Below are 24,523 nucleotides of genomic sequence, written 5' to 3' on the forward strand. Positions count from 1 at the left end.
GTAGTTTCCAAGCGTGTGTCGATCATTCGCCGTTGGGTTTGCAACATGTCACCGTCTATAAAACGACCTGTCTGTGCATTTGTCATAAATACTCAGAGGGTTCACATCAGTTATTTCCATTCATCACAGGTCCGTAAAGGCGGGAAAACAAAAAAAAATATGTCTTCAGCAACACATGTTTGACGTCAGAGGCGACTAACGGGATCGGATGGTCAGGCTCACTGACTTGGTTGACGCGTGTCTCCGTATAGCTGGAATATGGCTGCATGTGGCTTTAAGCTAATCTCCCGTTCACCATGATTATGTTTCTAGGTTTGTCAGTACCGTAGCTATGCTCTTTTAGTTCCCCAAAGTGGTAAGCGCCGAATATTTCAATCACTTATATCACCATCTCAAGATGACACGCCGTTATACAACTGAAATGCGTCAAAAGCAGCGTTAAACCAAACTCACTCACTCACCCAAAACAAGACGCAATCAACACCATTGTCCAGACAATCCGGTGATTGATTTTATGAATAGTGATTGACGCCGTCGGGTACGATGACAAACAATCAAATAGCGTCTTGCACGTGCAAAACAAATACTAGCTTGCAGGGGTACATGTGCCTGTCTGATTACACTAAACATATTGGTCGAATCATCAAGTGAGTGAGAGGCAGTGAGAGGGGAGGTCAATTAGCGTCACTGCCGTTAACAGTTACCAAGGGACGCAACTCTGCACAGCGAATCGCAGCGCCTTAGACGACTGATGAAATTAAGAATGAGCTCTATCTGTATTACAATCATCCAATGATTGTCAAAGCACACTGGATGTAACTCCTTTGGGAGTGCCGGACAGATGAACAGAAGGGCCAGTCCTGGAAGCATGGATGTATTGTCTAACGATGAGCTTGGGTATATACGATGGGGATGACGATCTTTTAGGTAATTATGACCCAAAGACCTTTTCGAGCCGGTCATCGGGGATGGAAACAGACTTTGAGGCAGATTTTGGAAACATGAATGAATTTGTGCTATGATGTCAAGCATATGTCTATATAGATTCCAAGTTAGGATTCACTTTCTCCCATCGGGCCCCACTCCATCTATACAATGACGAGTATCAAATGCAGTGAAAATGACTGCCTCCGTCGCCTAGTAGTAGAGCGTCCGCCCGGGGAGCGGAAGGTCCGTGGTTCGATCCCCGGCCGCATCATACCAAAAGACGTTAATAGATGGTACTTGTTGTTACCCTGTCTTGCGCTCGGCATTAAAGGGGCTAAAACAAGGACTGCTCGGCTCTAAGTCAGTATACTGTGTCTGAATAGGTTATTAATGTTAAACTGCGGCATGGTATCTCAGTGAACTAGCACTATAAATCGGCATCAGTCAGGACTAGTACAAGCAGCCATACAAACGTACACACACTCGTGTATGTACGTCGCTACATATCTGCAATAATCTTGACGCAACGTTAAACCCTATTTCACCTCCATCTGTATGGCAAGACAACTTCTAAAATTTACCGGTAAATCAGCTATTAAGCCCCACCCACTTTGTTTATACAACACTGAGTTGTCTCGGCCAAACGTATGTACTAAACTAGTACAAATCTAATCAACCATTCTGGACTAGTCAAGCAAATCAATTTTTAAAAAGTCAATTTACATCCAATGGGAAATAACTTTTGTCACTGTGCTGTAGTAACGGTTAAAAGGAAAAGCTGCGGTACATTACAAGATGACTATAACTTCACATGGCTATCAGGAGTTGAAAATCAATGAAAACAAAGGCAAAGTTTTTTTATATACAAATCCAGTTTATTGAAGTTGAAACAATATTTAAAAGGAATGACTGAAAAAGTTTCAGATGAATAGGAATGGCATTGAAAATATAAAATCAAAATCAAGTTGTTGCTACAAATGCATGCAACAATCTATTTTCTGACAGAGAATGTGCATACAACGGAAGGCAAGAACCTGCATTCCTCTCATTAAACTCAGCAATTGTACATATGGTTATACCGTGGGGATCTTAAATATGTCCAAGTTATAAACTCTTTTTGGCCCTGCACTTCAGCCCTCTTTTATTTATCATGTAGAAATATGATCACGGTAGTATTTGGCAATACAATACAGCCACCATTCATCAATAAAATCTTTTTTTATGCAACATGCACCCACTAACCCTTAAGTATAAAAATCGATTTCAATGATGTTCATTTCTTTTATAGTGGGGGCGGTCGGGTACCCTAGTGGTTAAAGCGTTCGGTCGTCACGCCGAAGACCCGGGTTCGAATCCTGACATGGGTACAATGTGTGAAGCCCATGTCTGGTGTCCCCCGCCGTGATGTTGCTGGGATATTGCTAAAAGTGGCGTAAAACCAAACTCACTCACTCACTCTTTTATAGTGAAAATTGTATTATGCTATCTAGCTGATGACATTATTTGTAAGTGCCTGTTTTCTTTTGTAATTTCTTGAACAAATTTCACACTTCTCTCAGTTATATACCTGACAAATACTTACAGGTGCTGCTGTCGAAATTCACATCATTTAGGCAACTGGCAACTTTACGTTGCATAAGACCTTCACATTTCATGTACCCCATCACCTTACCGCTGCACTGCAATGCATGCATATGATGTAGCGTGATTGGCGATACTACAACATAGATATGGGTAGGTATACAATGAAAATCTACTTCATTTCTTAAAGTGTGATTTTCAAACATCAAAGGCAATCATTTTCAGTACCGAATGCAAACCATCTTACAAAGCGACCTGAAATGAACGATCAGTTGATCGCACTGCCTCACTTCGAATGTTTATAGATCTTTGTTTAGACGAAATGGAATAATGTCTATACACCAGCGTGACCGTTGCCGCTAGAGATGCAGGCTATACTGTTCAACTGTCTACAGGTGTGATATTAACATGTACCGCTCGTACCACATGCGCCGTCAATTTAAGGTTGGGCCGTCTGAGTCAGTCACCAGCCGGCCGAGTGAAGGGAAGATGAATTGAAAATATCGCCCATTGCGAAGATCGATGCTCATGATATCAATCACTAAAATGTCTGATCCAGTCTCGATTATTTACAGACCGCCATCATATAGTTTGAATATTGCCGAGTGGGGTGTTAAAACAAAACAAACCATCCATCAATCGCACAAACTCCTCACACCAACAGTAACGAAGTGGGACAAAGGACAAAGGGAGAAGAGCCTGCTAATATCACAAACTGTCCGACATCCATAACCTTCGCTCAGCAATGACACTGGGATAATATATATTAATACCAACTATTTCTAATCACAGTGGCATACCTCTGATCAGGATTTTGATGTCCTGGTCAATGAAATACAGGTGTGTCACCTGTAATGTTCTGTACATTCACATCAGCTCCAGCCTCCAGTAACAGATCCACACGCCTTGTAGATCCCCATGTTGCTTCTGCTGCTGCCGTATGGAGTGGTGTGTCACCTGTATTGTTCCGAACATTCACATTAGCTCCAGCCTTCAGTAACGCATCAACACAATTTGTACATCCCCCCATTTTTCCTGCTGCTGCCGTATGAAGTGGTGTGTCACCTGTTTTATTCTGTACATTCACATCAGCTCCAGCCTTCAGTAACGCATCAGCACACTCTGTAGATCCCCGAACTACTGCTGTATGAAGTGGTGTGTCACCTGCATTTTTCGGTACATTCACATCAGCTCCAGCCTTCAGTAACGCATCCACACACTCTGTAGATCCCCGAACTACTGCCGTATGGAGTGGTGTGTCACCTGTATTGTTCTGAACATTCACAGAAGCTCCAGCCTTCAGTAACGCATCAACACAATTTGTACATCCCCACATTTTTCCTGCTGCTGCCGTATGAAGTGGTGTGTCACCTGTTTTATTCTGTACATTCACATCAGCTCCAGCCTTCAGTAACGCATCAGCACACTCTGTAGATCCCCGAACTACTGCTGTATGAAGTGGTGTGTTACCTGAATAATTCGGTACATTCACATCAGCTCCAGCCTTCAGTAACGCATCAACACAATTTGTACATACCCATTTTTTTCCTGCTGCTGCCGTATGAAGTGGTGTGTCACCTGTTTTATTCTGTACATTCACATGAGCACCAGCCTTCAGTAACGCATCAGCACACTCTGTAGATCCCTGTCCTGCTGCTGTATGAAGTGGTGTGTCACCTGTATTGTTCTGTACATTCACATGTGCTCCAGTCTTCAGTAACGCATCCACACATTTTGCATATCTATACCATAATGCTGTATGAAGTGGTGTGTCACCTTTATTATTCTGTACATTCACATGAGCTCCAGCCTTCAGTAACACATCCACACACGCTCTAGAGTCCAGAAATACTGCTGTATGAAGTGGTGTGTCTTCTGTATTATTCTGCTCATTCATATGAGCTCCAGCCTTCAGTAACACATCCACACACGCTGTAGATCCCCGAGCTACTGCTGTATGAAGTGGTGTGTCACCTGTATTTTTCTTTACATTCACATTTGCTCCTTTATCCAACAAAAACGAGACAACATTAGGGTCACATGCACCGTGAAGAGGAGTATCCCCTTTAGATGAAATCATGTCAACTTTAGCACCCTCCTCAAACAACATCTTGATGAAACGCAAGTTATTCCACCTACAAGCAATGCACACAGCATCACCATCAACCTGTGCTCCTCTGTCTAAAAGAAAACGCGTCATATCCGTGTTCTGGCTCTTCAATGCACTTTCAAGACCTCTCTGTTTTTCTAAATGACATCCTGTTTGCAGGAGCAGTTCCACCAACCCAACATGACCACTTTCTATGGCATCATATAGAGGGGGTTGGTAAGGTTCTGGTGGAAAAAAATAAACATCTGGAAAATAACGCTTATTAACATCTACGCCCATGGTGATTGCATGTTTCACGGCTGATTTAAGGCCATTTGCACACAGGTATTGAACGACTGTTTGATCCAGATAGTCTCGTGCATTCAGGTTAGGGTACAGGGCCAGAATCTGATTGACAAACACTCTGTCTTTGGTTTCTGCTGCTAACATAAGTGGCGTTTTTCCAATACAACCATATCTAGCATCTATCTCAAGCTGCTGGTGTTCACTGATGTAGGTCAGTACACTACAAGCAGCATTCATGCACACCCCAAGTAAAATGTCTCTCAGTTCACTCTGGCTGAATGTTCTGTTTTCTTTCTCGATAATAAATTTGATGAGATGATGTGACTTGCTGCTGGAAATTAATTCACAAAATGTCTGTTTTAAAGAGTAATCAGCTAGTTTGAGAATATCAGAAACAGACATGTGACACTGTGTCTTCAGGCAGTCCATTAGCAAGTCAATAAACTCTGGATTACAACATGCCTGGTGCGATAAGACATGCAACAAATTGCTCCTTGAAATTTCAGTCGCAAATCTTCTTGCTAGATGTTTAGCATAGTTCCATGAGATGTTTGCAACAAGACCTGTCTCACCAGGAACGTTTCCCCCTGTTCTTGTGGAGGCTTCAAGACGAAGTCGCTGATGGATGAATGACAAACTGCAAAATTCGATGACAAACTTTGATTGGTTTGTACTGAGAATTAAAGCGACACAGTCGTATATAGAGGGATGGTCAAACATGTATGTGTCATCTTCCTTCTTGAGGTAAGATCCAACTAAATCATCAGCAGCTGTTATGTATTTGTATCCATGGGCATCCTCCTCTTTCAACTCTTGTCCACTAATCTTTCCATCACTTTTAATCATAGCCTTGAACAGGGAAATCTTTATCTCATCTTTAAGGAATTTATCTAGAGTCTGTTTGAGGAATTCTAGAGGCGCTTGAAAAAATGTATCTACTTGAAGCTGAGACTGATCCTTTTCATATGTTGTGACAAACATTTCACACACATGGGGAAAGCCGTGTGGACAGTCAGATTGACATATCCGAGACACGGTTGACTCATCAAAGTCTATGTTTTTTGTTTTGGCATGAACATGCCATATCTTCCTTCGTTCTATAGAGTCTCTCAGTGAGGAAACTTCAACCACATACTGGGGACTAGATATGTAATCTGCCATCTCTCCCAAGTCTGCCAGTGAGGATTTCAGCACATAGTCACGGCCTACGAGGATAATGATCGTTTTGCCTTTGTTTGGTGCTGTTCTCTTTAGAATTGTTTGCTCATCCTTTGTTCTCTCTTTTTTACTGTTAATGGATTTATCCATTACGTCTTTTTCAGTGGTCTTGTCTGGATCCTTCATATCAACAAAAGAACGTAGACTTGGTCTCCACTTGGCCCATTCTGCTACATCAAATTCTAGATCACCGAATATGTCATCTAACATAATGACAGGGTTTGTGCTGGCCGTTATGACCTCATTGAACTCTTCTGGTGACAACACCTGGTACACTTGTCTCCCCTGAGTGTGCTGATCTTTGAGGGCCATGTAGGCTATTGTAGACTTTCCCTCTCCTGGCCTTCCTTTAATTGTCACCCATGTTGCTCCTCTGTCTAGCTTCTCCATCACTTTCTGCAGGGCTTCTGTCTCCACCATGTCTTTAGTCATTGACTGAATGCTAGATTCCGTTCTTTCTGTGAAAACAGGGCACATTTGACATATATATGTGTAAAAGTATACAGTCTGTCATATTTTAATTTGACCCCAATTAAAGGAATAAAGTTTGGCCATTATCAATCACATACAGTTTGAGTCTGAGATCCCTTATTTTGAAATGTGTCAGTGCGTGAGTGGGTTAACATTTTGACAATACTTCATCATTATTGTGAGTAACATATCACATAGTTTCACCGAAAGTTTGGACAATCCTAAATACATCCTGTGAATGTTGAATATTGACGATATACAATCAATAGTTTACACAAAACCTCTTGAATCGATTGTGCCACCTTCAAAGTGTTTAAATTGAAACACTTCTTTTTACAGCATTTCTCTATTTTTCGATATAGGTCTGCAAGTTATTTGTTCTCAACCAGCGAGCAGACAGTTTAAGTAACGTTTGAATAGTGCCTGCTCTGATTGTGGATCATAACAGAATGTTCATATGAACGAAGCAGCCAGAATACCAAAGTATAGACTTAAAGTGACACAACCGTTTTGATAATCATAAGCAACAGTCCACCGAATGATGCTGTCTATATATCAAGACACCTGTTTATGTATCACTATCAAATAGTGATGATACCAGGTCCTTGCAAGTAGGTGAGGGTTTGTATCCTGTTAGACATAAAGGGAAATTTTACTGTTGGAAGTTGAAGTCATTCCCCTTGTCATACAGTCTTATGGAGAGGTGTTGTTTCACTCAGCATCTTCATCCATAGATCTTAATACGAAAAACACCCCAGGTGGTCTCCCTTATTTATAGGTCAGTCAGTGAAAGGGTCATTGACTGATATCCGATCACTAATATACCTAGTTTTCAATTTGCCAATCCGAGCAGAAATTCTGATTCATATATATTTGTTGATATTATCTTCCAGGTACTTAGGAGTTGCCATAGATGTTTTATCAATTTCTACTGGATATGTTGTATCACGAGAAACAAATACGTCCTAACAACTTACCAACTTACATTTGATCTGAGTGACTTAGACGAAAAAAATGGGCATGCTACAATTTGTATATTGTCCTGTAGGGATGTAACCTAATGTGAAATGTAACAGAGAGCAAGACATAATGCTTCAGTGACTTTGCTAGGATCATCCCTTGCTTACAAAACTCGACGTATATTATCGTCATGAACGAGGTGACAGTTGGAACAAATATCAAGATTATTACAGTCAGCATTTACTACAAAACGCCTTCAGCTGATCGATCCTTGTGAGAACAAGTACAGCAGATAACTTACTCCTGATCTTCCGCGCTGCAACAGTTAATGGCTTCTCCTCTTCCTCCGGGCGGGTCTGAGGTGTAACAACGTTTTGCGTTCCGCCAACGTTCAGATTCGTGGCGCCCTTGACTATCACATTCTTACATTTGATAATCTTGCAATGGGCGACTGTAACAGAAACCATATAACTTAAGCTTTCAGGGTTGTTTTCCATTTTGAACTTAGATGTCTCTCGTGATACTGAAAACTGACAACTATCATGAACAGACATCGAATTGCTACGACAAATAAAAACAATTGTTGTTTTGCGTATATGTTGATTCGCCACTGTATAATAACAGTTTTTAGTTGGAACTATATTGGCTACTGTCGCTGTCCCACTGTCACATCACTTACCATGTGGGATAATAAATATTAATGCTCGCATTCCAGGAAGCTCGCAATGTTTCTGTAATGTTTCTGAGACAGGGAAAGCGATTTTAAAGCACAGAATAAAAGAATGACATAATAGGATAAGGAGGTTAGCACGCTTGCGGATTGTAAATATCCTTTATTAGGAATAAACACCATGTATTTAGCTCGCCAAGGCTCGATAGGCCCAAATAGGTTTATTATCACCACCTTAGCCGTGGTGACAAACAGTTATAGTTAGTTAAAACTTTGGACAAAAGATTGTGGAAGCTCCCCCCGATTTTGTGGGAACTAATATGCACACTATTTTCAGTACTTGAAAATGTTAATGCAGTAATAAATACACTGAGTAGTAACGGGACTATCCGGCAGATACACCTTACTACGGTTGTCCTTCAGGTGCAATTGGGGAATGTTTCTCTTTGGAAAGCACATGTTAATTCCAGTAATAGAGCAGGATTTCAAAATACTAGTATCTATCTTATTAATTGAGAAATATTTTCCCGTCCATATGCTTCAATTCCACAGGGCACACCTAAATGTCTTTAACAGCCACTGACATCCTTAGGTCACTGTAAAAAGGAATGTCATGAACGTCCCGCAAATTAAGCATTTGTGTATTTTTAATGAGATGCTTAAAAGTGAAATTGCTTCATGGTTACCTTTTTCTACATGTTGGTATGACTCTTGATCATCAGTCTGGCGTTTGACCTCTACAGTACCTGCTCCAGGCTGTGACAAGTCTTCTTCACCCTCCGCAGTACAGCCTGCTCCTTCAGTTGTTCCTTGAGGGTTGTCCATGGGAATACCTGCAAGCTCCATGTTTTCCCCGTCTGATGACGTGTCACCGTCATTGTGCCTCACAGGGCACTCTGCTGGTGTACATCCTCCACACTCCGTGTCTTTATCATCCATCTGGCCTTGATCGTTCTGATTCAGTCTTTGAAAATTCTTCACTGTTTCTTGTTTTTCATCAGTGTCTTCAATCGAAGTCGGCATTTAACTCATCACCATCAACCTACAAGAGACAAGGACATCCTTACATTTGGTATCAGTGTATCAAGTATGAGAATTCTATGCCACAGCACTGTAGCTCACCTGGGTATTTTGTCAAATCGGTGCCAGCTTTCAGTAAAATCTCTGCAAGTAAAAACTGCAAACAATACATTTATTATAGAAATGAGTGTGACATTTGCAGCTATAAATGTTGTTGTTTTTCATCAAAAGTCATGTTTCACTGTCACGAAAACAAAAACCAGTACTTTCACTTGTGTGAAAATACAAAAAAAAACATGGCCCTGGGATGACAGAACAAGTATCATCCATTGTTACCCCACTTGGAAGTTGTCTCCCTTGGTCTATATGTCAGCGTAAAAGCAGAACAAAACAAAATGATTGAACAGCCTTTCAACTTGTGGTGGGGCGGTCGGGTAGCCTAGTGGTTAAAGCGTTCGCTCGTCACGCCGAAGACCCGGGTTTGATTCCCGACATGGGTATAATGTGTGAAGCCCATTTCTGGTGTCCCCCGCCTATATTGCTGGAATATTGCTAAAAGGGACGTAAAACCATACTCAGTCAGTCAGTCAACTTTTGGTATTGACTACGCAATGTCATATAACTTTCATATTACAAAACAATATCACCATGATGTCTGTAATGTTCGTGCTTGACTTTCGTACCACAAACTTATGATGAAGTGGGTCACAGATCTTCTGCCATGATTGTCACTTTGTGGTGTACATGTATTCGTGCACTTTCCCACTGGTGCGCCACAAAATCAGCTTTTACATTATGGTTTTCAAACTTCACTTAATGAGTAGAAGGTATTTGGCGAAAAGCATGAAATAGTATCTGTATCGCCAATACATTTGAAGATACATTTCAAGTACCAAATTTCATTACAGTTTTAGTAAATAATAAAAAAGTAGCCTTAAATACCCATGGCTGACTCAATGCAATGCTTATGGCAAAAGGTGAGTTTTCCGGCCGTATACCCCCTCAAAAATACGCTAATTTCGTTACATCAGTCACCAACATCGCATCTGGAAAAATACATTTCTAAATATAGCTGTATATCCAAGCTCCTCACAGTGATGCCTCGTTCACGGCTCTACCAAGTAATCAAATAGAGGAAGGAAGCTCCTGCACAGCGCTAGTGCACACTGTTTCCCGCATCCTTCGATTGATGTCGCTGCTCCCCCATCCAGGATTGACTGGTACCTAACCTGGTTACAGGCTCCTTAGGCGCATCGTCAACTTGCGCCAAGGTTAAATTGTGATATGAGAGACGGGGCCCGGCTTAGACTGGTGCTCTGTTCTTTGCCTCCTTGTGGTGGCACAAGTAACGCGACGAAGAGCGCAAGCGCACAAGGGGAGACAAACCAGCCTAAGAGAAGGGCTTGTGTCACCAACTAGTTAGACTGGTTACAGTCAGTCAGTCAAGAGGCAGTCGAGAGGCAGTCGAGAGGCAGTCGAGAGGCAGTCAGTCAGTAAAGAGACAGCCTAGAGGCAGTCAGTCAGTCAAGCGAGAGGCAGTCAGTCAGTCAGTCATGTAAGAGGCAGTCAAGAGGCAGTCAGTCAAGAGGCAGTCAGTCAGTCATTTAGTCACTCAGCCAAGAGTCAGTCAGTCAGTCAGTCAGTCAGTCAAGAGTCAGTCAGTCAGTCAGTCAGCCAAGAGTCAGTCAACCAAGAGTCAGTCAATCAGTCAGTCAGTAAAGAGGCAGTCAAAAAAAGTAGCCAAAACACTGTCATTTCCCGCACATCACACCCTAACATGCAAAGGTCGGTGAGAAACCTTCTCATCAACGAAACACTCAGTCAAGACACTGACTTGTCGGTATGTAGTCATAATTATTACTGTATTACATTGTTAAATATACATTTTGATTCAAACGCAACTGATCGAGCAAAACTATACGTTTATGGACATTTGAGATCTGCCGAGATATGCACGTTTCGTTTTATTATTCTCAAATCCGTTTTTAGTATTACCCGTTGGCCTTGCCCGGCCCGACTTTTCGACAATCCCACTTATCGACCACTGACAGTCGATATTGATATGTTTTGTTTACCCATTGCTTAGTTACGACAACAAAAAAGTAATATTGACCCGCAATAGGCTGTCGCGGCAAACTTCATGTCAGCCGATGTGTAACAGAACGTTGTACTTGCTGGTGGCAGAGGTCCGAATGTGATATACACACAGACACGTTAATCAGATATAGGATATCACGGTCGAAATGCATATGTAAATTTTTTTACTCTTCTTAGATCCTAGATACGATAGATAAACTTGTATGTTGATGTAGTATGGTAATTTGCGTACTGTTCATTAAGTACGTTTAGTACACAAAATACATCTTCCATTTTCTATCAATAAAAAACACGTGTCTTCCAACAGTAAGATACAAAGGCATAACTTGATAACAAAGTATATATCAGTACGATTTAGATACATTTTCATATCATAAATGAACTGTTGTCATAATAAACAACGTAACCATGGTAACATCATACATATATTTCATGCTGTGTTGGCAATGGCTACTCTGCTAAGGCAGTATATGTGTAAGTTTTGATGATGTGTCTGAATATTACCTTTCAGTTCCTGGTCAAACGACGTATGCTTCTCCCTAGTCTGCTGAAGTCTGACGCGGTCTGGGGGACGGCGGCCTTTGCTTCCTGGAACCGAGGAGCTGATTACACCTGTATATTGATTTTCCTACCTCGCTTGACAACGTCACTCATCACAGCTGTGTTATCGATCAGTGCGTCACTGCGATCAAGACTGATGCGACAACTAGCAACAAGGTAAATGGTGTCTGCAGCCATTCGTGTAATATAAAGGAAACATGCATCCCCTGTCTATACATCAAATAGGAAACTGTGTGGTTTACACACACACACACACACACACTCTCTCTCTCTCTCTCTGTCTCTCTCTCTGTCTCTCTCTCTCTCTCTCTCTCTCTCTCCCTCTCTCTATCTCTCTCTCTCTGTCTCTCTCTCCCTCTCTCTATCTCTATCTCTCTCTCTCTCCCTCTCTCTCTCTGTCTCTCTCCCTCTCTCTATCTCTATCTCTCTCTCTCTCTCCCTCTCTCTATCTCTCTCTCTCTCTCTCTCTCTCTCTCTCTCTCTCTGTCTCTCTCTCTCTCTCTCTCTCCCTCTCTCTATCTCTATCTCTCTCTCTCTCTCTCTCTCTCTCTATCTCTCTCTCTCCCTCTCTCTATCTCTATCTCTCTCTCTCTCTCTCTCTCTCTCTCTCTCTCTCTATCTCTATCTCTCTCTCGGTCGGATGAATATGACTTGTATCCTTCTAACGCCTCACGGGCAGGTTGGAAGGTTGTGTATGTACCCCCCAGAGAGCTGAGAATTCACATTGACTGATCCATTCACCGGGATGAAAATGGTTTCTAACCCCATGAGCATTCGCTTGACAAAAGGAATCTGCCGCATAATAAATGAATTTATTACCCACGTGGTGAAGATGCAGGTGGTAAGATACTAAATCCGTACGTCACACGTGTGTCGTACAAGTTTGACCTTGTTATATTCGGTGCTGTTTTCTTTGCAAATATAACTGCAGGCGCATGTTGTTTATGCGTATGCATAGAAATGTCAACAATGCCCATATTTAGGCATATATCAATATTTATACGCAACCAGATTTTGCAAACGATTTCAGTTTGGTTTGTCAACAAACGAAAGTTGTTTTGTATTTTACACTTAAATATATATATTTAACGTGGGTAATAAATAAAATACCACACTCATTCTCGTTAGATACCATTTTCGCTTTCGCTCGGTCAGATACCATAGAAAGTCCACTCGTTTCGTAAAAATGTGTAGTATTCTCTATATACTTTAATATAGAATTAAAATCTCAGCTGCCTGTCAAAATGGCATACGAGACACTAAAAGACTCATAAAAGCCATATGTTATATGTATGTATGCACACCACATTTAATAATAATTATGAAAATAACATTGAAATTACACCACCACCCCCACCCCCCCCACCCCCACCCCCACCCCGCGTACAAACATCCTATGTACACACAACCGCATCCATTTCCACATCCAGCCCTCTGCTCACAGCAGCTTACTCAAACCCCTCAACACACCCGCTCATTTAAACACATCCAAACGTTCATTGACAACCGCTCATTCACATCCGAACCCTCACCCACACCCTTACACAGTACCCTCACCCACACCCTATTCCTCAAACATACCCTCACCTGTACCCATTCCCGTATGCTGGTCGTGAGAGGCGCCTGAATGGATAAGGTGGTCATGCTCATTGACTTGGTGTGTGTGTGTGTGTGTGTGTGTGTGTGTGTGTGTGTGTGTGTGTGTGTGTGTGTCAGTCAAGAGTTCAATCAGTCAGTAAAGAGACAGCCTAGAGTCAGTCAGTTAGTCAAGAGGCAGTCAATCAGTCAGTCAGTAAAGAGGCAGTCAGTCAGTCAAGAGGTAGTAAGTCAGTCAAGATGCACTCAGTCAGTCAGTCAAGAGGCAGTCAGTCAAGAGTCCAGAAGTCAAGAGTCAGTCAGTCAGTCAAGAGGCAGTCTGTCAGTCAAGGGTCAGCCAAGAGGCAGTCAGTCAGTGAGTCAGTCAGTGACTGAGTGACTGAGTCAGTCAAGAGGCAGTCATGAGGCAGTCACTCAGTCAAGAGACGGTCAGTCAGTCAGTCAAGAGTCAGTCAGACAAGAGTCAGCCAAGAGTCAGTCATTCAGTCAAGAGTCAGTCAAAAGTCAGTCAGTAAAGAGGCAGTCAGTCAGTCAATAGTCAGTCAGTAAAGAGGCTGTCAGTAAGTCAGTCACTCAAGAGTCAGTCAGTCAGTCAAGAGGCAGTCAAGCAGTAAAGAGACAGCCAAAAGGCAGTCAGTCAGTCAAAAGGCAGTCAGTCAGTCAGTGACTGAGTGACTGAGTCAGTCAAGAGTCAATCATGAGGCAGTCACTCAGTCAAGAGACGGTCAGTCAGTCAGTGAAGAGTCAGTCAGACAAGAGTCAGACAAGAGTCAGTCAGTCAGTCAAGAGTCAGACAAGAGTCAGTCAGTAAAGAGGCAGTCAGTCAGTCAAGAGGCAGTCAGTCAGCCAAGAGTCAGTCAGACAAGAGTCAGTCAGTCAGTCAGTCAAGAGTCAGCCAATCAGTAAAGAGACAGCAAAGAGTCAGTCAGTCAGTCAAAAGGCAGTCAGTCAGTCAGTCAAGAGGCAGTCAGACAAGAGTCAGTCAGTCAGTCAGTCAAGAGTCAGCCAAGAGTCAGTCTGTAAAGAGTCAGTCATTAAGTCAGTCAGTCACAAGGCAGTCAGTCAAAGGTCAGTCAGTCAGTCAAGTGGCAGGCAAGAGGCAGTCAGTCAGTCAAGAGGCAGTCAGTCAGTCAGTCAATAGGCTTTCAGTCAGTCAGTCAGTCAAGAGTCAGTTCGTCAGTCTGTCAGGCAGGCAGGCAGGCAGGCAGGCAGGCAGGCAAGAGTCAGTCAGTCAAGAGTCAGTCAGTCAGTCAAGAGTCAGTCAGTCAGTAAAGAGGCAGCCAAGAAGCAGTCAGTCAGTCAAGAGGCTTTCAGTCAATCAGTCAGTCAAGAGGCAGGCAGTCAGTCAGTCAGGAGGCAGTCAGGAGGCAGTCAGTCAGTCAAGAGTCAGTCATTTAGTCAAGAGGCAGTTAGTCAGTCAGTCAAACAAGTGGCAGTCAGTTAGTCAGTCAATAGGCAGAAAGTCAAGAATCTGTCAGTCAGTCAGTCAATCACTCAGTAAGTCAAGAGCCAGCCAAGAGTCAACCAAGTGTCAGTCAGTCAGTAAAGAGGCCGTCAGTAAGTCAGTCAGTAAAGAGTCAGTCAGGCAGTAATGTAGTCACGAGGCAGTCAGTCAAGAGTCAGTCAGTCAGTCAGTCAGTCAGTCAAGAGGCAGTCAGTCAGTCAGTCAGGCAGACAGGCAGGCATGCAGGCATGCAGTTAAGAGGCATTCAGTCAGTCAAGAGGCAGTCAGTCAGTCAGGCAGGCAGGCAGGCAGGCAGGCAGGCAGGCAGTCAAGAGGCATTTAGTCAAGAGGCAGTCAGATATACTACTATTCTACAGATGTAAACAATTTGATGATACATCGTAGAGTTTGAAGTTTATTTTGACAACCCAGTCCAAGTCGGACATAATGCAGACCAAACACTTCTCAGGGAGAATATGTTGAGAATATAAAGTTAAAGGGGCTTCAATTTGAGCACCATGGTTTAGTTAAACACTGCGATCCGAGGCATAATTAAGAGGCATACAGGTAGACATGATACCAGTCTATAGATGTAAACACATTTGGTGAGTTTAAAGTTGATTTTGACAGCCTTGCCAATGTCAGACGCAACACAGACGAAACACTTCTGATAGAGACCATGTTGAGAATGTAGCGTTAAAACGACTTCATTTTGAGCACCGTGTTTTCTTTAAATATCGCCATCTGAGACACTATAAAGTGGTATATAGGTAGATATAACACTAGTCTATTGTTGTAAACACATTTGATGATACATCTATGAGGTTAAAGTTGATTTTGACAGCCCGAGCCAAGTCGGACCCAACACTGAAGAAACACTTCTGATAAAACTATGTTGAGAATGTAGAGTTAAAAAGACTTCACTTTGAGCACCGTGATTTCTTTCAATCTGAGACACTATAAAGTGGTATTTAGGTAGCCAGAATACTAGTCTATAGACGTAAAGTACTTTAAGTAACTTTAAAGGTGCTTTAACAGTTATTATACTTTCTACACGTGTCGTGTCAGCTGCTCGACATTCTCGAATGTCCACTCCCAGAAGACATCCTGTGTTGGTTTATCAAGAATGAGTATAGGTTAATTAGGGAAGCCATATACGTTAATAAATGAAAGAAAAGTAGTCAAAGCACTGTCATTTCCTGCCCCGGACATCACACCCTAACACCCTAACACCCACACCGGTGACAAACCTTCTCAGTCAAGACTCTGACTTTTCTACGAGGACTCTCGGTATGTAGTCATAATTATTACTTTATTACATTGTTCAATATACATTTTGATTCAAACGCGATTTATACAGCAAAACAATACGTTTATGGACATTTGAGATCTGCCTAGTCATGCACGTTTCGTTTTTACCCGTTGGCCCGACTTTTAGACAATCCAACTTATCGACCCCCGCAGTCATCTTTACAATTAGATTTATACACACAGTCGATATTTACGTGTTATATTTACCCATTGCTTAGTTACGACAACAAAAAAGTAATATTGACCCGCAGACTCGCAAAAGGGTGTCTCGACCTACTTCATGTCAGCCGATGTGTAGCAGAACGTTGTACTTGCTGGTGGCAAAGCTCCGAATGTGATATACACACATACACGTTAATCAGATATAGGCTATCACGGTCGAAATGCATGTGTAAATTCTCCCACTCTTCTTAGATCTAAGATACGATAGATATACTAGTATATTGATGTAGTATGATAATTTGCGTACTGTTCATTAAATACGTTTAGTACATAGAATACATCTTCCATTTTCTATCAATAAAAAACGCGTGTCTTCCAACAGTAAGATACAAAGGCATAACTTGATAAAAGAATAAATGTCATTAAGATTTAGATACACTTTCATATCTTAAATGAACTGTTGTCATAATAAACAACGTAACCATGGTAAGATCATACATATATTTCATGCTGTGTTGGCAATGGCTATTCTGCTAAGGCAGTGTATGTGTAAGTTTTGATGATGACACACAGTCGATATTGACGTGTTTTGTTTACCCATTGCTTAGTTACGACAACAAAAAAGTAATATTGACCCGCAGTCTCGCAATAGGCTGTCTCGGTCTACTTCATGCCAGCCGATGTGTAGCAGAACGTTGTACTTGCTGGTGGCAAAGCTCCGAATGTGATATACACACAGACACGTTAATCAGATATAGGATATCACGGTCGAAATGAATGTGTAAATTATCCCACTCTTCTTAGATCCTAGATACGATAGATATACTAGTTTATCATACAATGGGTAGGTTTCTCGGCAGGATAAAGCCAACGGATAAAAACGATATCCGTTGGGGTCATATGCGGATAGAGATGCAAATATCAAAGGTCACGTAGGGACTACTTTCACTGTTTATAAACAAACACGGCGTCGCACTCGTCATTCGGCGATCGAGTCAGAATTAACCATCGGGAATCTGGATAAACTACAGCGATAATTGCTATCATTATCAAGTGAACAGTCTAATATACTGAAAATCTGTGTCTAACTGTGACGTAGCTAAGGCTTTTTATAAGTTTTGGCAACTTTGGAGATATACATTTCGAAACAACTTTGCGAGGGCACTAGGCCTAGCCAAGCGGGATCAGTAGCCATATCTGTGCTTCTAGACCTCTGCGGCTTGAAACCTCCTCCACAAATTAAAATAGTTGGATTTGGCGGAAATATGTTTGAATTGTTACCTTGTTTCGTTTTGTCGCTGTGTGTACATCTGACAACACTTCTTAACGTTATGACAAGACAGACCGACTGTCGACAACGTCTGACCGTGGCCGTGACGTCTCATAGACTAGGGTTAGAGTAGTTTCCCTTTGACAAAGGGCAGTTACTCTAGCGGACAGACCGATGGATTGCCGCGAAACATTAAAAACAATTGTTGTTTTGCGTATATGTTGCTAGGCCACTGTATAAGAAACATATTTCAGTTGGAACTATATTGGCTACTGTCACAGTCCGACTGACACATCACTTACCCTGTGACGTAATAAATATTAATGCTTACATTCCAGGAAAACTCTCAATGTTTCGGTAATGTTTGTGAGTGAGGGTAAAGCGATTTTGAAGCACAGAATTAAAGAATGACATTATATGATAAAGAGGTTATCACGCTTGTGTGTTTGTGGATGGTAAATATCCTGTATTAGCAATAAACACCATGTATTTAGCTCGCCAAGGCTCGCTTAATACAATGTTTATTCCTAATGCAGGATATTTACCATCCCCAAACACACTCGCGTGAAAACCTCTATATATTGATGTAGTATGATAATTTGCGTACTGTTCATTAAATACGTTTAGTACACAGAATACATCTTCCATTTTCTATCAATAAAAACCGCGTGTCTTCCAACAGTAAGATACAAAGGCATAACTTGATAAAAGAATAAATGTCATTAAGATTTAGATACATTTCATATCATAAATGAACTGTTGTCATAATAAACAACGTAACCATGGTAACATCATACATATATTTCATGCTGTGTTGGCAATGGCTACTCTGCTAAGGCAGTATACGTGTAAGTTTTGATGATGTAACTGAATATTACCTTTCAGTTCCTGGTCAAACGACGTATGCTTCTCTCGAGTCTGCTGAAGTCTGACGTGGTCCGGGGCTCGGCGGCCTTTGCTTCCTGGAACCGAAGAGCTGATTACACCTGTATATTGATTTTCCTACCTCGCTCGATGACTACCAACATTTTGCTGCCGTTTGTTTGTTTGCTTGTTTGTTTGTTGTTTAACGCCGCACTTAGCAGTATTCCAGCAATACATATAGCTGTTTCTCGTGTACATTTGTTTCTACTCGTGCGCCTGTTTTAAAAATAATGGGAATCTAAATGTACAAGTGTAACAGCTGGATAAAAACAGAGGGGAAAACATGACATGGTGTTGGGTGTGAATCTGTTTATTTTTATGAGACGTGGAAGAGTATAATCCCGTCTATAAGACAAAGCTACTCCGTCGTCTCTGTACGACGACACACAGGGGTGTTGTACTTGGTGACCACTCTTGTGTTCAAGCTCCCAAGTTCACCTCTCAAATGTTAAGTTGTACGAAAAACCACAAGGTACAATTTCATTGAAGCAGATGATCAAATCAGCCAATCAAAATCCTCAATATTATAACAAAGATACCAACTAACATGAAATGCACGTGCTATGCATATTGATTAACCTGACCGAGACAAGGAACAGGCAAAGGGAATACCACGCATAATACTGTTGCCCACAAAACCGTTTAACACGAACAAGAAATGTTTTTGTCTTTTTAAAATAAAACATAATACAACGTGAACACGTCACTGCTACACTAGGACTACTAGGATTAGGATTATTTAAGAGGTGAGGTGAAATGGGGTTTAACGTCGCGTCCAAGATTATTGCACTTATATAGCGACGTGCATGCACGTGTGTGTGTTTGTGTGGCTGCTTGTACTAGTCCGGACTGATGCCGATTTATAGTGCTAGCCCACTGAGATACCATGCTGCTGTTTAACATAAATACCCCACTCAGACACAGTATACTGACTCCGAGCCGACCAGTCCTTGTTTTAGCAACTTAGTGCCGAGTGCCAGACAGGGTAACAACAAGTACCATATTTTAACGTCTTTCGGTATGACGCGGTCGGGGATCGAACCCCGAACCTTCCGCTCTCCGGGCGGACGCTCTACAACTAGACCACGGAGGCTGTCAAGGATTATTTAAGAAATAATGTGTAACGTGGTATTGTGGTTCAGTCACATCCCTACATGAGTAACATGCTATCATTCTTTCTTCTTTATTGAATTAAGCTGGTTAATTTGCTAATTCCAAGTCCGTGAATGGCTATTTTATCGTGATGATTGTAATTCATAGACAAGTGCTTTCGCATTCGCCTATGTCTGTGTCAAAACAGTATAGTTTTAGGGTGCTCAGGAAATCTTCTTTGTCCGTATCTAATTTGCATTATCATCATCCACATATATTGCTGAATCTTTTTTTGTGGAGGTTCACACTTGATATTAGTAGAAAGTAGTAAACCGGATGACGTCACTCATCACAGCTCTGTTATCTATTAGTGCGTCACTGCGATCAAGTGAATAGACAAACTATGAATCGATTCGATGCTACAACCAGTAACAAGGTAAATGGTATCTGCAGCCATTCGTCTAATATAAAGGAAACATGCAGGTTGGATGGTTGTGTATGTACCCCCTAGGGAGCTGAGAATTAACATTGACTGATCCATTCACCGGGATGAAAATGGTTTCTAACCCCATGAGCGTTCGCTTGATTAAATGGATATACTTTGATTTTTAAATTTTCCTCCTTATTTCATAAAGTACTTTGTTTGGTTATGGTATACACAGTTTTTATATACAAAATGAAATCGAAGGACAGCCATTCCTGTTTGCATGTTCTAGCGTACATGTACAACCGGACGACACACACACACACACACACACACGCACGTACACACGCACGCACGCACGCACGCACGCACGCACGCACGCAAACACGTTCTCATACAAATACTGTACATATACATGTACAAACGGAAAAAAGTAACTGTGCTTTAAATACAGTAAAAAAGGTATATTACTTAAAAATGCATCTTTCAATGCATATTCATGAAGACATCTTCTCGACTTTAAAATGAGCTTCACAATCTGGCGCACACTTTGAATGTTAAAGTGTTTGTTGGGACAATGAAATTACATACGTGTTTTTGTAATATGAACAGCGCACAATGATTATTTAATAAAACCATTTTGTTTAACCATAAATAACGCCCACACAATGTCACGGCATCCTGAATATCAACTTCCACGCGTCACCGTGACATAGCATGGTGTAAACAGCATTTGAGTTTAGGAAACCAAGATTGGAAACATTTCAGTGACGCTTGCGTTACTTAACGTCTTCCGTATTTGAAGGAGCATGTGATTGCTGTACTGCCATAGTCGGATTTTACTCCAGACCTCTCCTCGATAGAACATGTCTCGGATGAGATGGAACGATGCCAACAACATGACCAGAAACAGACTGTAGCTCAATAGGTCCAATATTTGGTTAACATTTGGAACAGCATCCCCCAGGGTTCATCAATCATCTGGTGTCTTCAATTTCTCCGCCGTTGCCTCGCCTGTGGTCGCGTACACGGTGAACATACTTACAGGGAAGAAGTAAAAGAAGAGGAACAAGAAGAAGATTTTATTATAGGGTCACCTGCTGTATATATAAAATGACAAGACAAGAATGTAAAATCTCAGCTGCCAGTCAAAATGGCATACGAGACACTTAAAGACTCATAACAGCAATATTATATATGTATGTATGCACACCACATTTAATAATGATAATGCAAATAACATTGAAATGTGTGACCAGCATAGGTTGCTGGGGACCAATTCGAACCCGGAGTCCCCACTTGATGACCAGCATACGTTCCTGGGGACCTATTCTAACCAAGAATCTTCACCCTGTGACCAGCATAGGGTACTTGAGACCTATTCGAACCTGGAATCACCGAGGGGTGATTGACAATGCATGCATACTCATATTAAAGTCCCACTGCTGAAATTGTTATGGGATTAGACGAGAGTTGAGCCATTTATATATTGATTGACAGCAAACGTAATTCAAAATTAACGTACCGACTTTATTAGTTGCAACAAAATCAGTAATGGTACTCTCGTGTCGCTGAATTTCCTGGTTCATTGATCCATTGATTATCTGGTTCGTTTACAGGCTGACGCCACAAGGCTTGAGTACCGCTGTCCTGAGTCAGGCAAGAAATACTATATTTGTTATGCAGATGATATGAATGGCGGGTGCTACCGGTAGGGTAAGGTTATGCTTACCCTTTTCGCGAACACCTGGTGTCATCACTGAATTTCAGTGGTCCATGCATATAACTCCCATAGCTATTTGCCCTTTTTACGTCAAGTGGAATCTGTTTATGTAGAAAATCTAGCCTGGTTAGTCTGCTGCATTGACAATTGATATAAAGTAAATTAAAAAAATAAAGACAACTATTTATTCAAATCTACAAAAGAAATGTGTTTCAGAATTTACACCAAAAAAATATCTTTCACTGGTGTCTTGTAAAAAGTCCAATCTGCAAATGGATCAGATAAGCATAATTAAATGAATGTTCTGTCGCTGCTTCACGTGCTCCAGTGATCAAGGGTGTAATCACAATGTGTCAGCTTCATGTGGGTGGAAACCCGAAGTGGCAATTGCCCCTTTGGTGAAAGCCAAGAGATCGGATATGGTGCTGACGAACCCAGAAACTCAATCAGGATAAATGTTGGATTCGAACCCAGGTTTCTGGTATGCCCAAGGCACGCAACCCTGCACAGAGAATTGTGTTATACTCCAAAAGTGTATGTAATCGCACATATGCACGTCCGCACAAAATCAAGCACTTGTAAACACGCGCACACAAACACACTTTTATCAAACTATTGCTCTATGGATTAAGTTAAGGCATAATGTATAACATACCTATATCTAAGTAACTTCGCTAAGCTGACACATAAATGGTTCTAACCTTGCACACAGCACCAGTACAACAAATCAAATCATTGCTATGTTCATAGAAGGTATGCATAGTGTATACCTCACATATATCTAACTCACTTCGGTATTGCTAGCAAATGAAACATTTGCTATGTTGATGGGAGGTATGCATATTGTAAAGCTTACACATACCCCACTCCCTTCACCACACCAACAAATCAAACCATTGCTATCTTCATGTAGAAATTATGAATTATGTATACTTCACATATATCTCACTTAACATACCACACATGACTGACAAATGCATTTGTTTGACATCGGTGAGAGAATCTATGGATCCCAAATGAACATAAATTGATGATACATTGTTTTGTGTGATGCTAACCAAGTGATGGATTAACCACTGAGGGCTGAGTGCATGTTTACCGTTACAACATAACTGCATTGCAAGAAGACCATGTCTCACAAACAGTGCCAAGGGTGGATATTAAAAGTTTTGCCAGTTGATAGGAAAGTAGCTGCTATATTATGGTTAACACTGGAACGATTTCATCAATCCATGCATAAATCGAAAACACTTTGTTATAGGGTATAGGGTGATGATATATGTTGTAGGGTAACGGATGCTGGTCACAATATGTGTTACAGGATAACGGATGCTTGATACAATTTATGTTGTAGGGTAACGGATGGTGTTAAGAATGTATGTTATGGGTTAACGGATGCTGGTCACAACTTATGTTATATGCTAATGGATGCTGGTGATAATATATGTTATAGGGTAACAGATGCTGGTCACAATTTATGTTATAGGGTATCGGATACTGTTCAAATTGTATGTCATAGGGAAACAGATGCTGGTCACAATTTATGTAATAGGATAACGCATACTGATCACAACATATGTGATCAGTTATCGGATACTGTTCAAAATGTTAATGGTTAATGGATGCTGGTCACAATATATGTTGTAGGGTAACGGATTCTTGTCACAGTTTGTGTTATAGGGTAATGGATTCTGATCACAATATATGCTGTAAGGTAATGGATGCTGGTCACATATTGTGTAATAGGGTAACACGTGCTGGTCACAACATGTGTTATAGGGTAACGGATACTGGTCACAATATATGTGATGGGGTAACGGATGTTGTTAAAAATGTATGTTATAGGGTAACGGATGCTGGTCACAATATGTGTTATAGGGTAACAGATGCTGGTCACAATATGTGTTATAGGGTAACGGGTACTGGTCACAATATATGTGATGGGGTAACGGATGTTGTTCAAAATGTATGTTATAGGGTAACGGATGCTGGTCACAATATGTGTTATAGGGTAACAGATGCTGGTCACAATATGCGTTATAGGGTAACGGATGCTGGTCACAATATGTGTTATAGGGTAATGGATACAGGTCAAAATATATGCTATAGGGTACGGATGCTGGTCACAATATATGTTATATTCTAAATGTTTATTTGTCGCCATATTTGTTGTAGGCTAATGTCCGCTCATACCTGGACACAATATGTTATCTTTGCTGGTTTACTGGTTAATATATATGTTGTAAGCTAACGTCTGTCACCATGTTTACTGAACAGTATACAGGTTAACGTTGTATACGTTGTTAACAACGACGCTCAAGATCATTTTGGAAGAAATTTTTCAACTTATGATAATTCAGGCACCATGTTGTTAGTACGAAGGACACCTTTATGCAAATTTGAAAAGTCACATTAGCGCCGCGCTTTGAATATCGGACTGACAGTCGGTCACTGCCGGTGTTCCGTCTGTGCAATCAGAAATGGTTCGGTTTCCTTGACCTATCAGCTGAATTTACGCTCAATCAAATTGAAAGCTGCGAAAGTAGTCGGGTGCGTCACGCTCATGTGGACCCTCGATCTATTGAACGGTAGTCGAACATTGTAAATGGATATAGCTCGATTATATAATGTCTGTGGAAGCTCAATGCATAACTTATATAGAATGCAAACAGAATTT

The 24,523-nt window shown here is 41.3% G+C and overlaps 1 protein-coding gene across 2 annotated transcripts; it reads right to left on the minus strand.

Annotated features, from left to right (window-relative positions):
• Positions 1 to 1,790: 1,790 nt before the first annotated feature.
• LOC125371697 lies at positions 1,791 to 18,641 on the minus strand. 2 transcript variants are annotated; one of them, XM_048398595.1, is made up of 5 exons: positions 18,562 to 18,641; positions 11,844 to 11,927; positions 8,909 to 9,264; positions 7,854 to 8,003; positions 1,791 to 6,579 (listed from the first exon to the last, which is right to left on the minus strand). In XM_048398595.1, the coding sequence occupies exons 3-5, from the start codon at positions 9,243 to 9,245 to the stop codon at positions 3,335 to 3,337; spliced, it is 3,732 nt and encodes a 1,243-aa protein (XP_048254552.1). In that variant the 5' UTR covers positions 9,246 to 9,264; positions 11,844 to 11,927; positions 18,562 to 18,641; the 3' UTR covers positions 1,791 to 3,334. The 2 variants fall into 2 exon arrangements, with proteins under 2 accessions (XP_048254552.1, XP_048254553.1); XM_048398596.1 differs by lacking the exon at positions 18,562 to 18,641 and having other exon boundaries at positions 11,844 to 12,112.
• Between the last annotated feature and the right edge of the window lie 5,882 nt (positions 18,642 to 24,523).

Source organism: Haliotis rufescens, unplaced genomic scaffold (genome assembly GCF_023055435.1).
Source record: "Haliotis rufescens isolate VD_foot unplaced genomic scaffold, xgHalRufe1.0.p SCAF_18, whole genome shotgun sequence".
Lineage (NCBI taxonomy): Eukaryota > Metazoa > Mollusca > Gastropoda > Lepetellida > Haliotidae > Haliotis > Haliotis rufescens.

Excerpts from the sequence above, each read along its gene's own strand:
- LOC125371697 (XM_048398595.1), bottom strand. The coding sequence starts at position 9,245 with ATGCCGACTTCGATTGAAGACACTGATGAAAAACAAGAAACAGTGAAG. Across the intron at positions 8,004-8,908 it reads ATACCAACATGTAGAAAAAG|TCGCCCATTGCAAGATTATC; the intron begins GTAACCATGAAG and ends TTTCTGTTACAG. Across the intron at positions 6,580-7,853 it reads TGCAGCGCGGAAGATCAGGA|AAAGAACGGAATCTAGCATT; the intron begins GTAAGTTATCTG and ends CTGTTTTCACAG.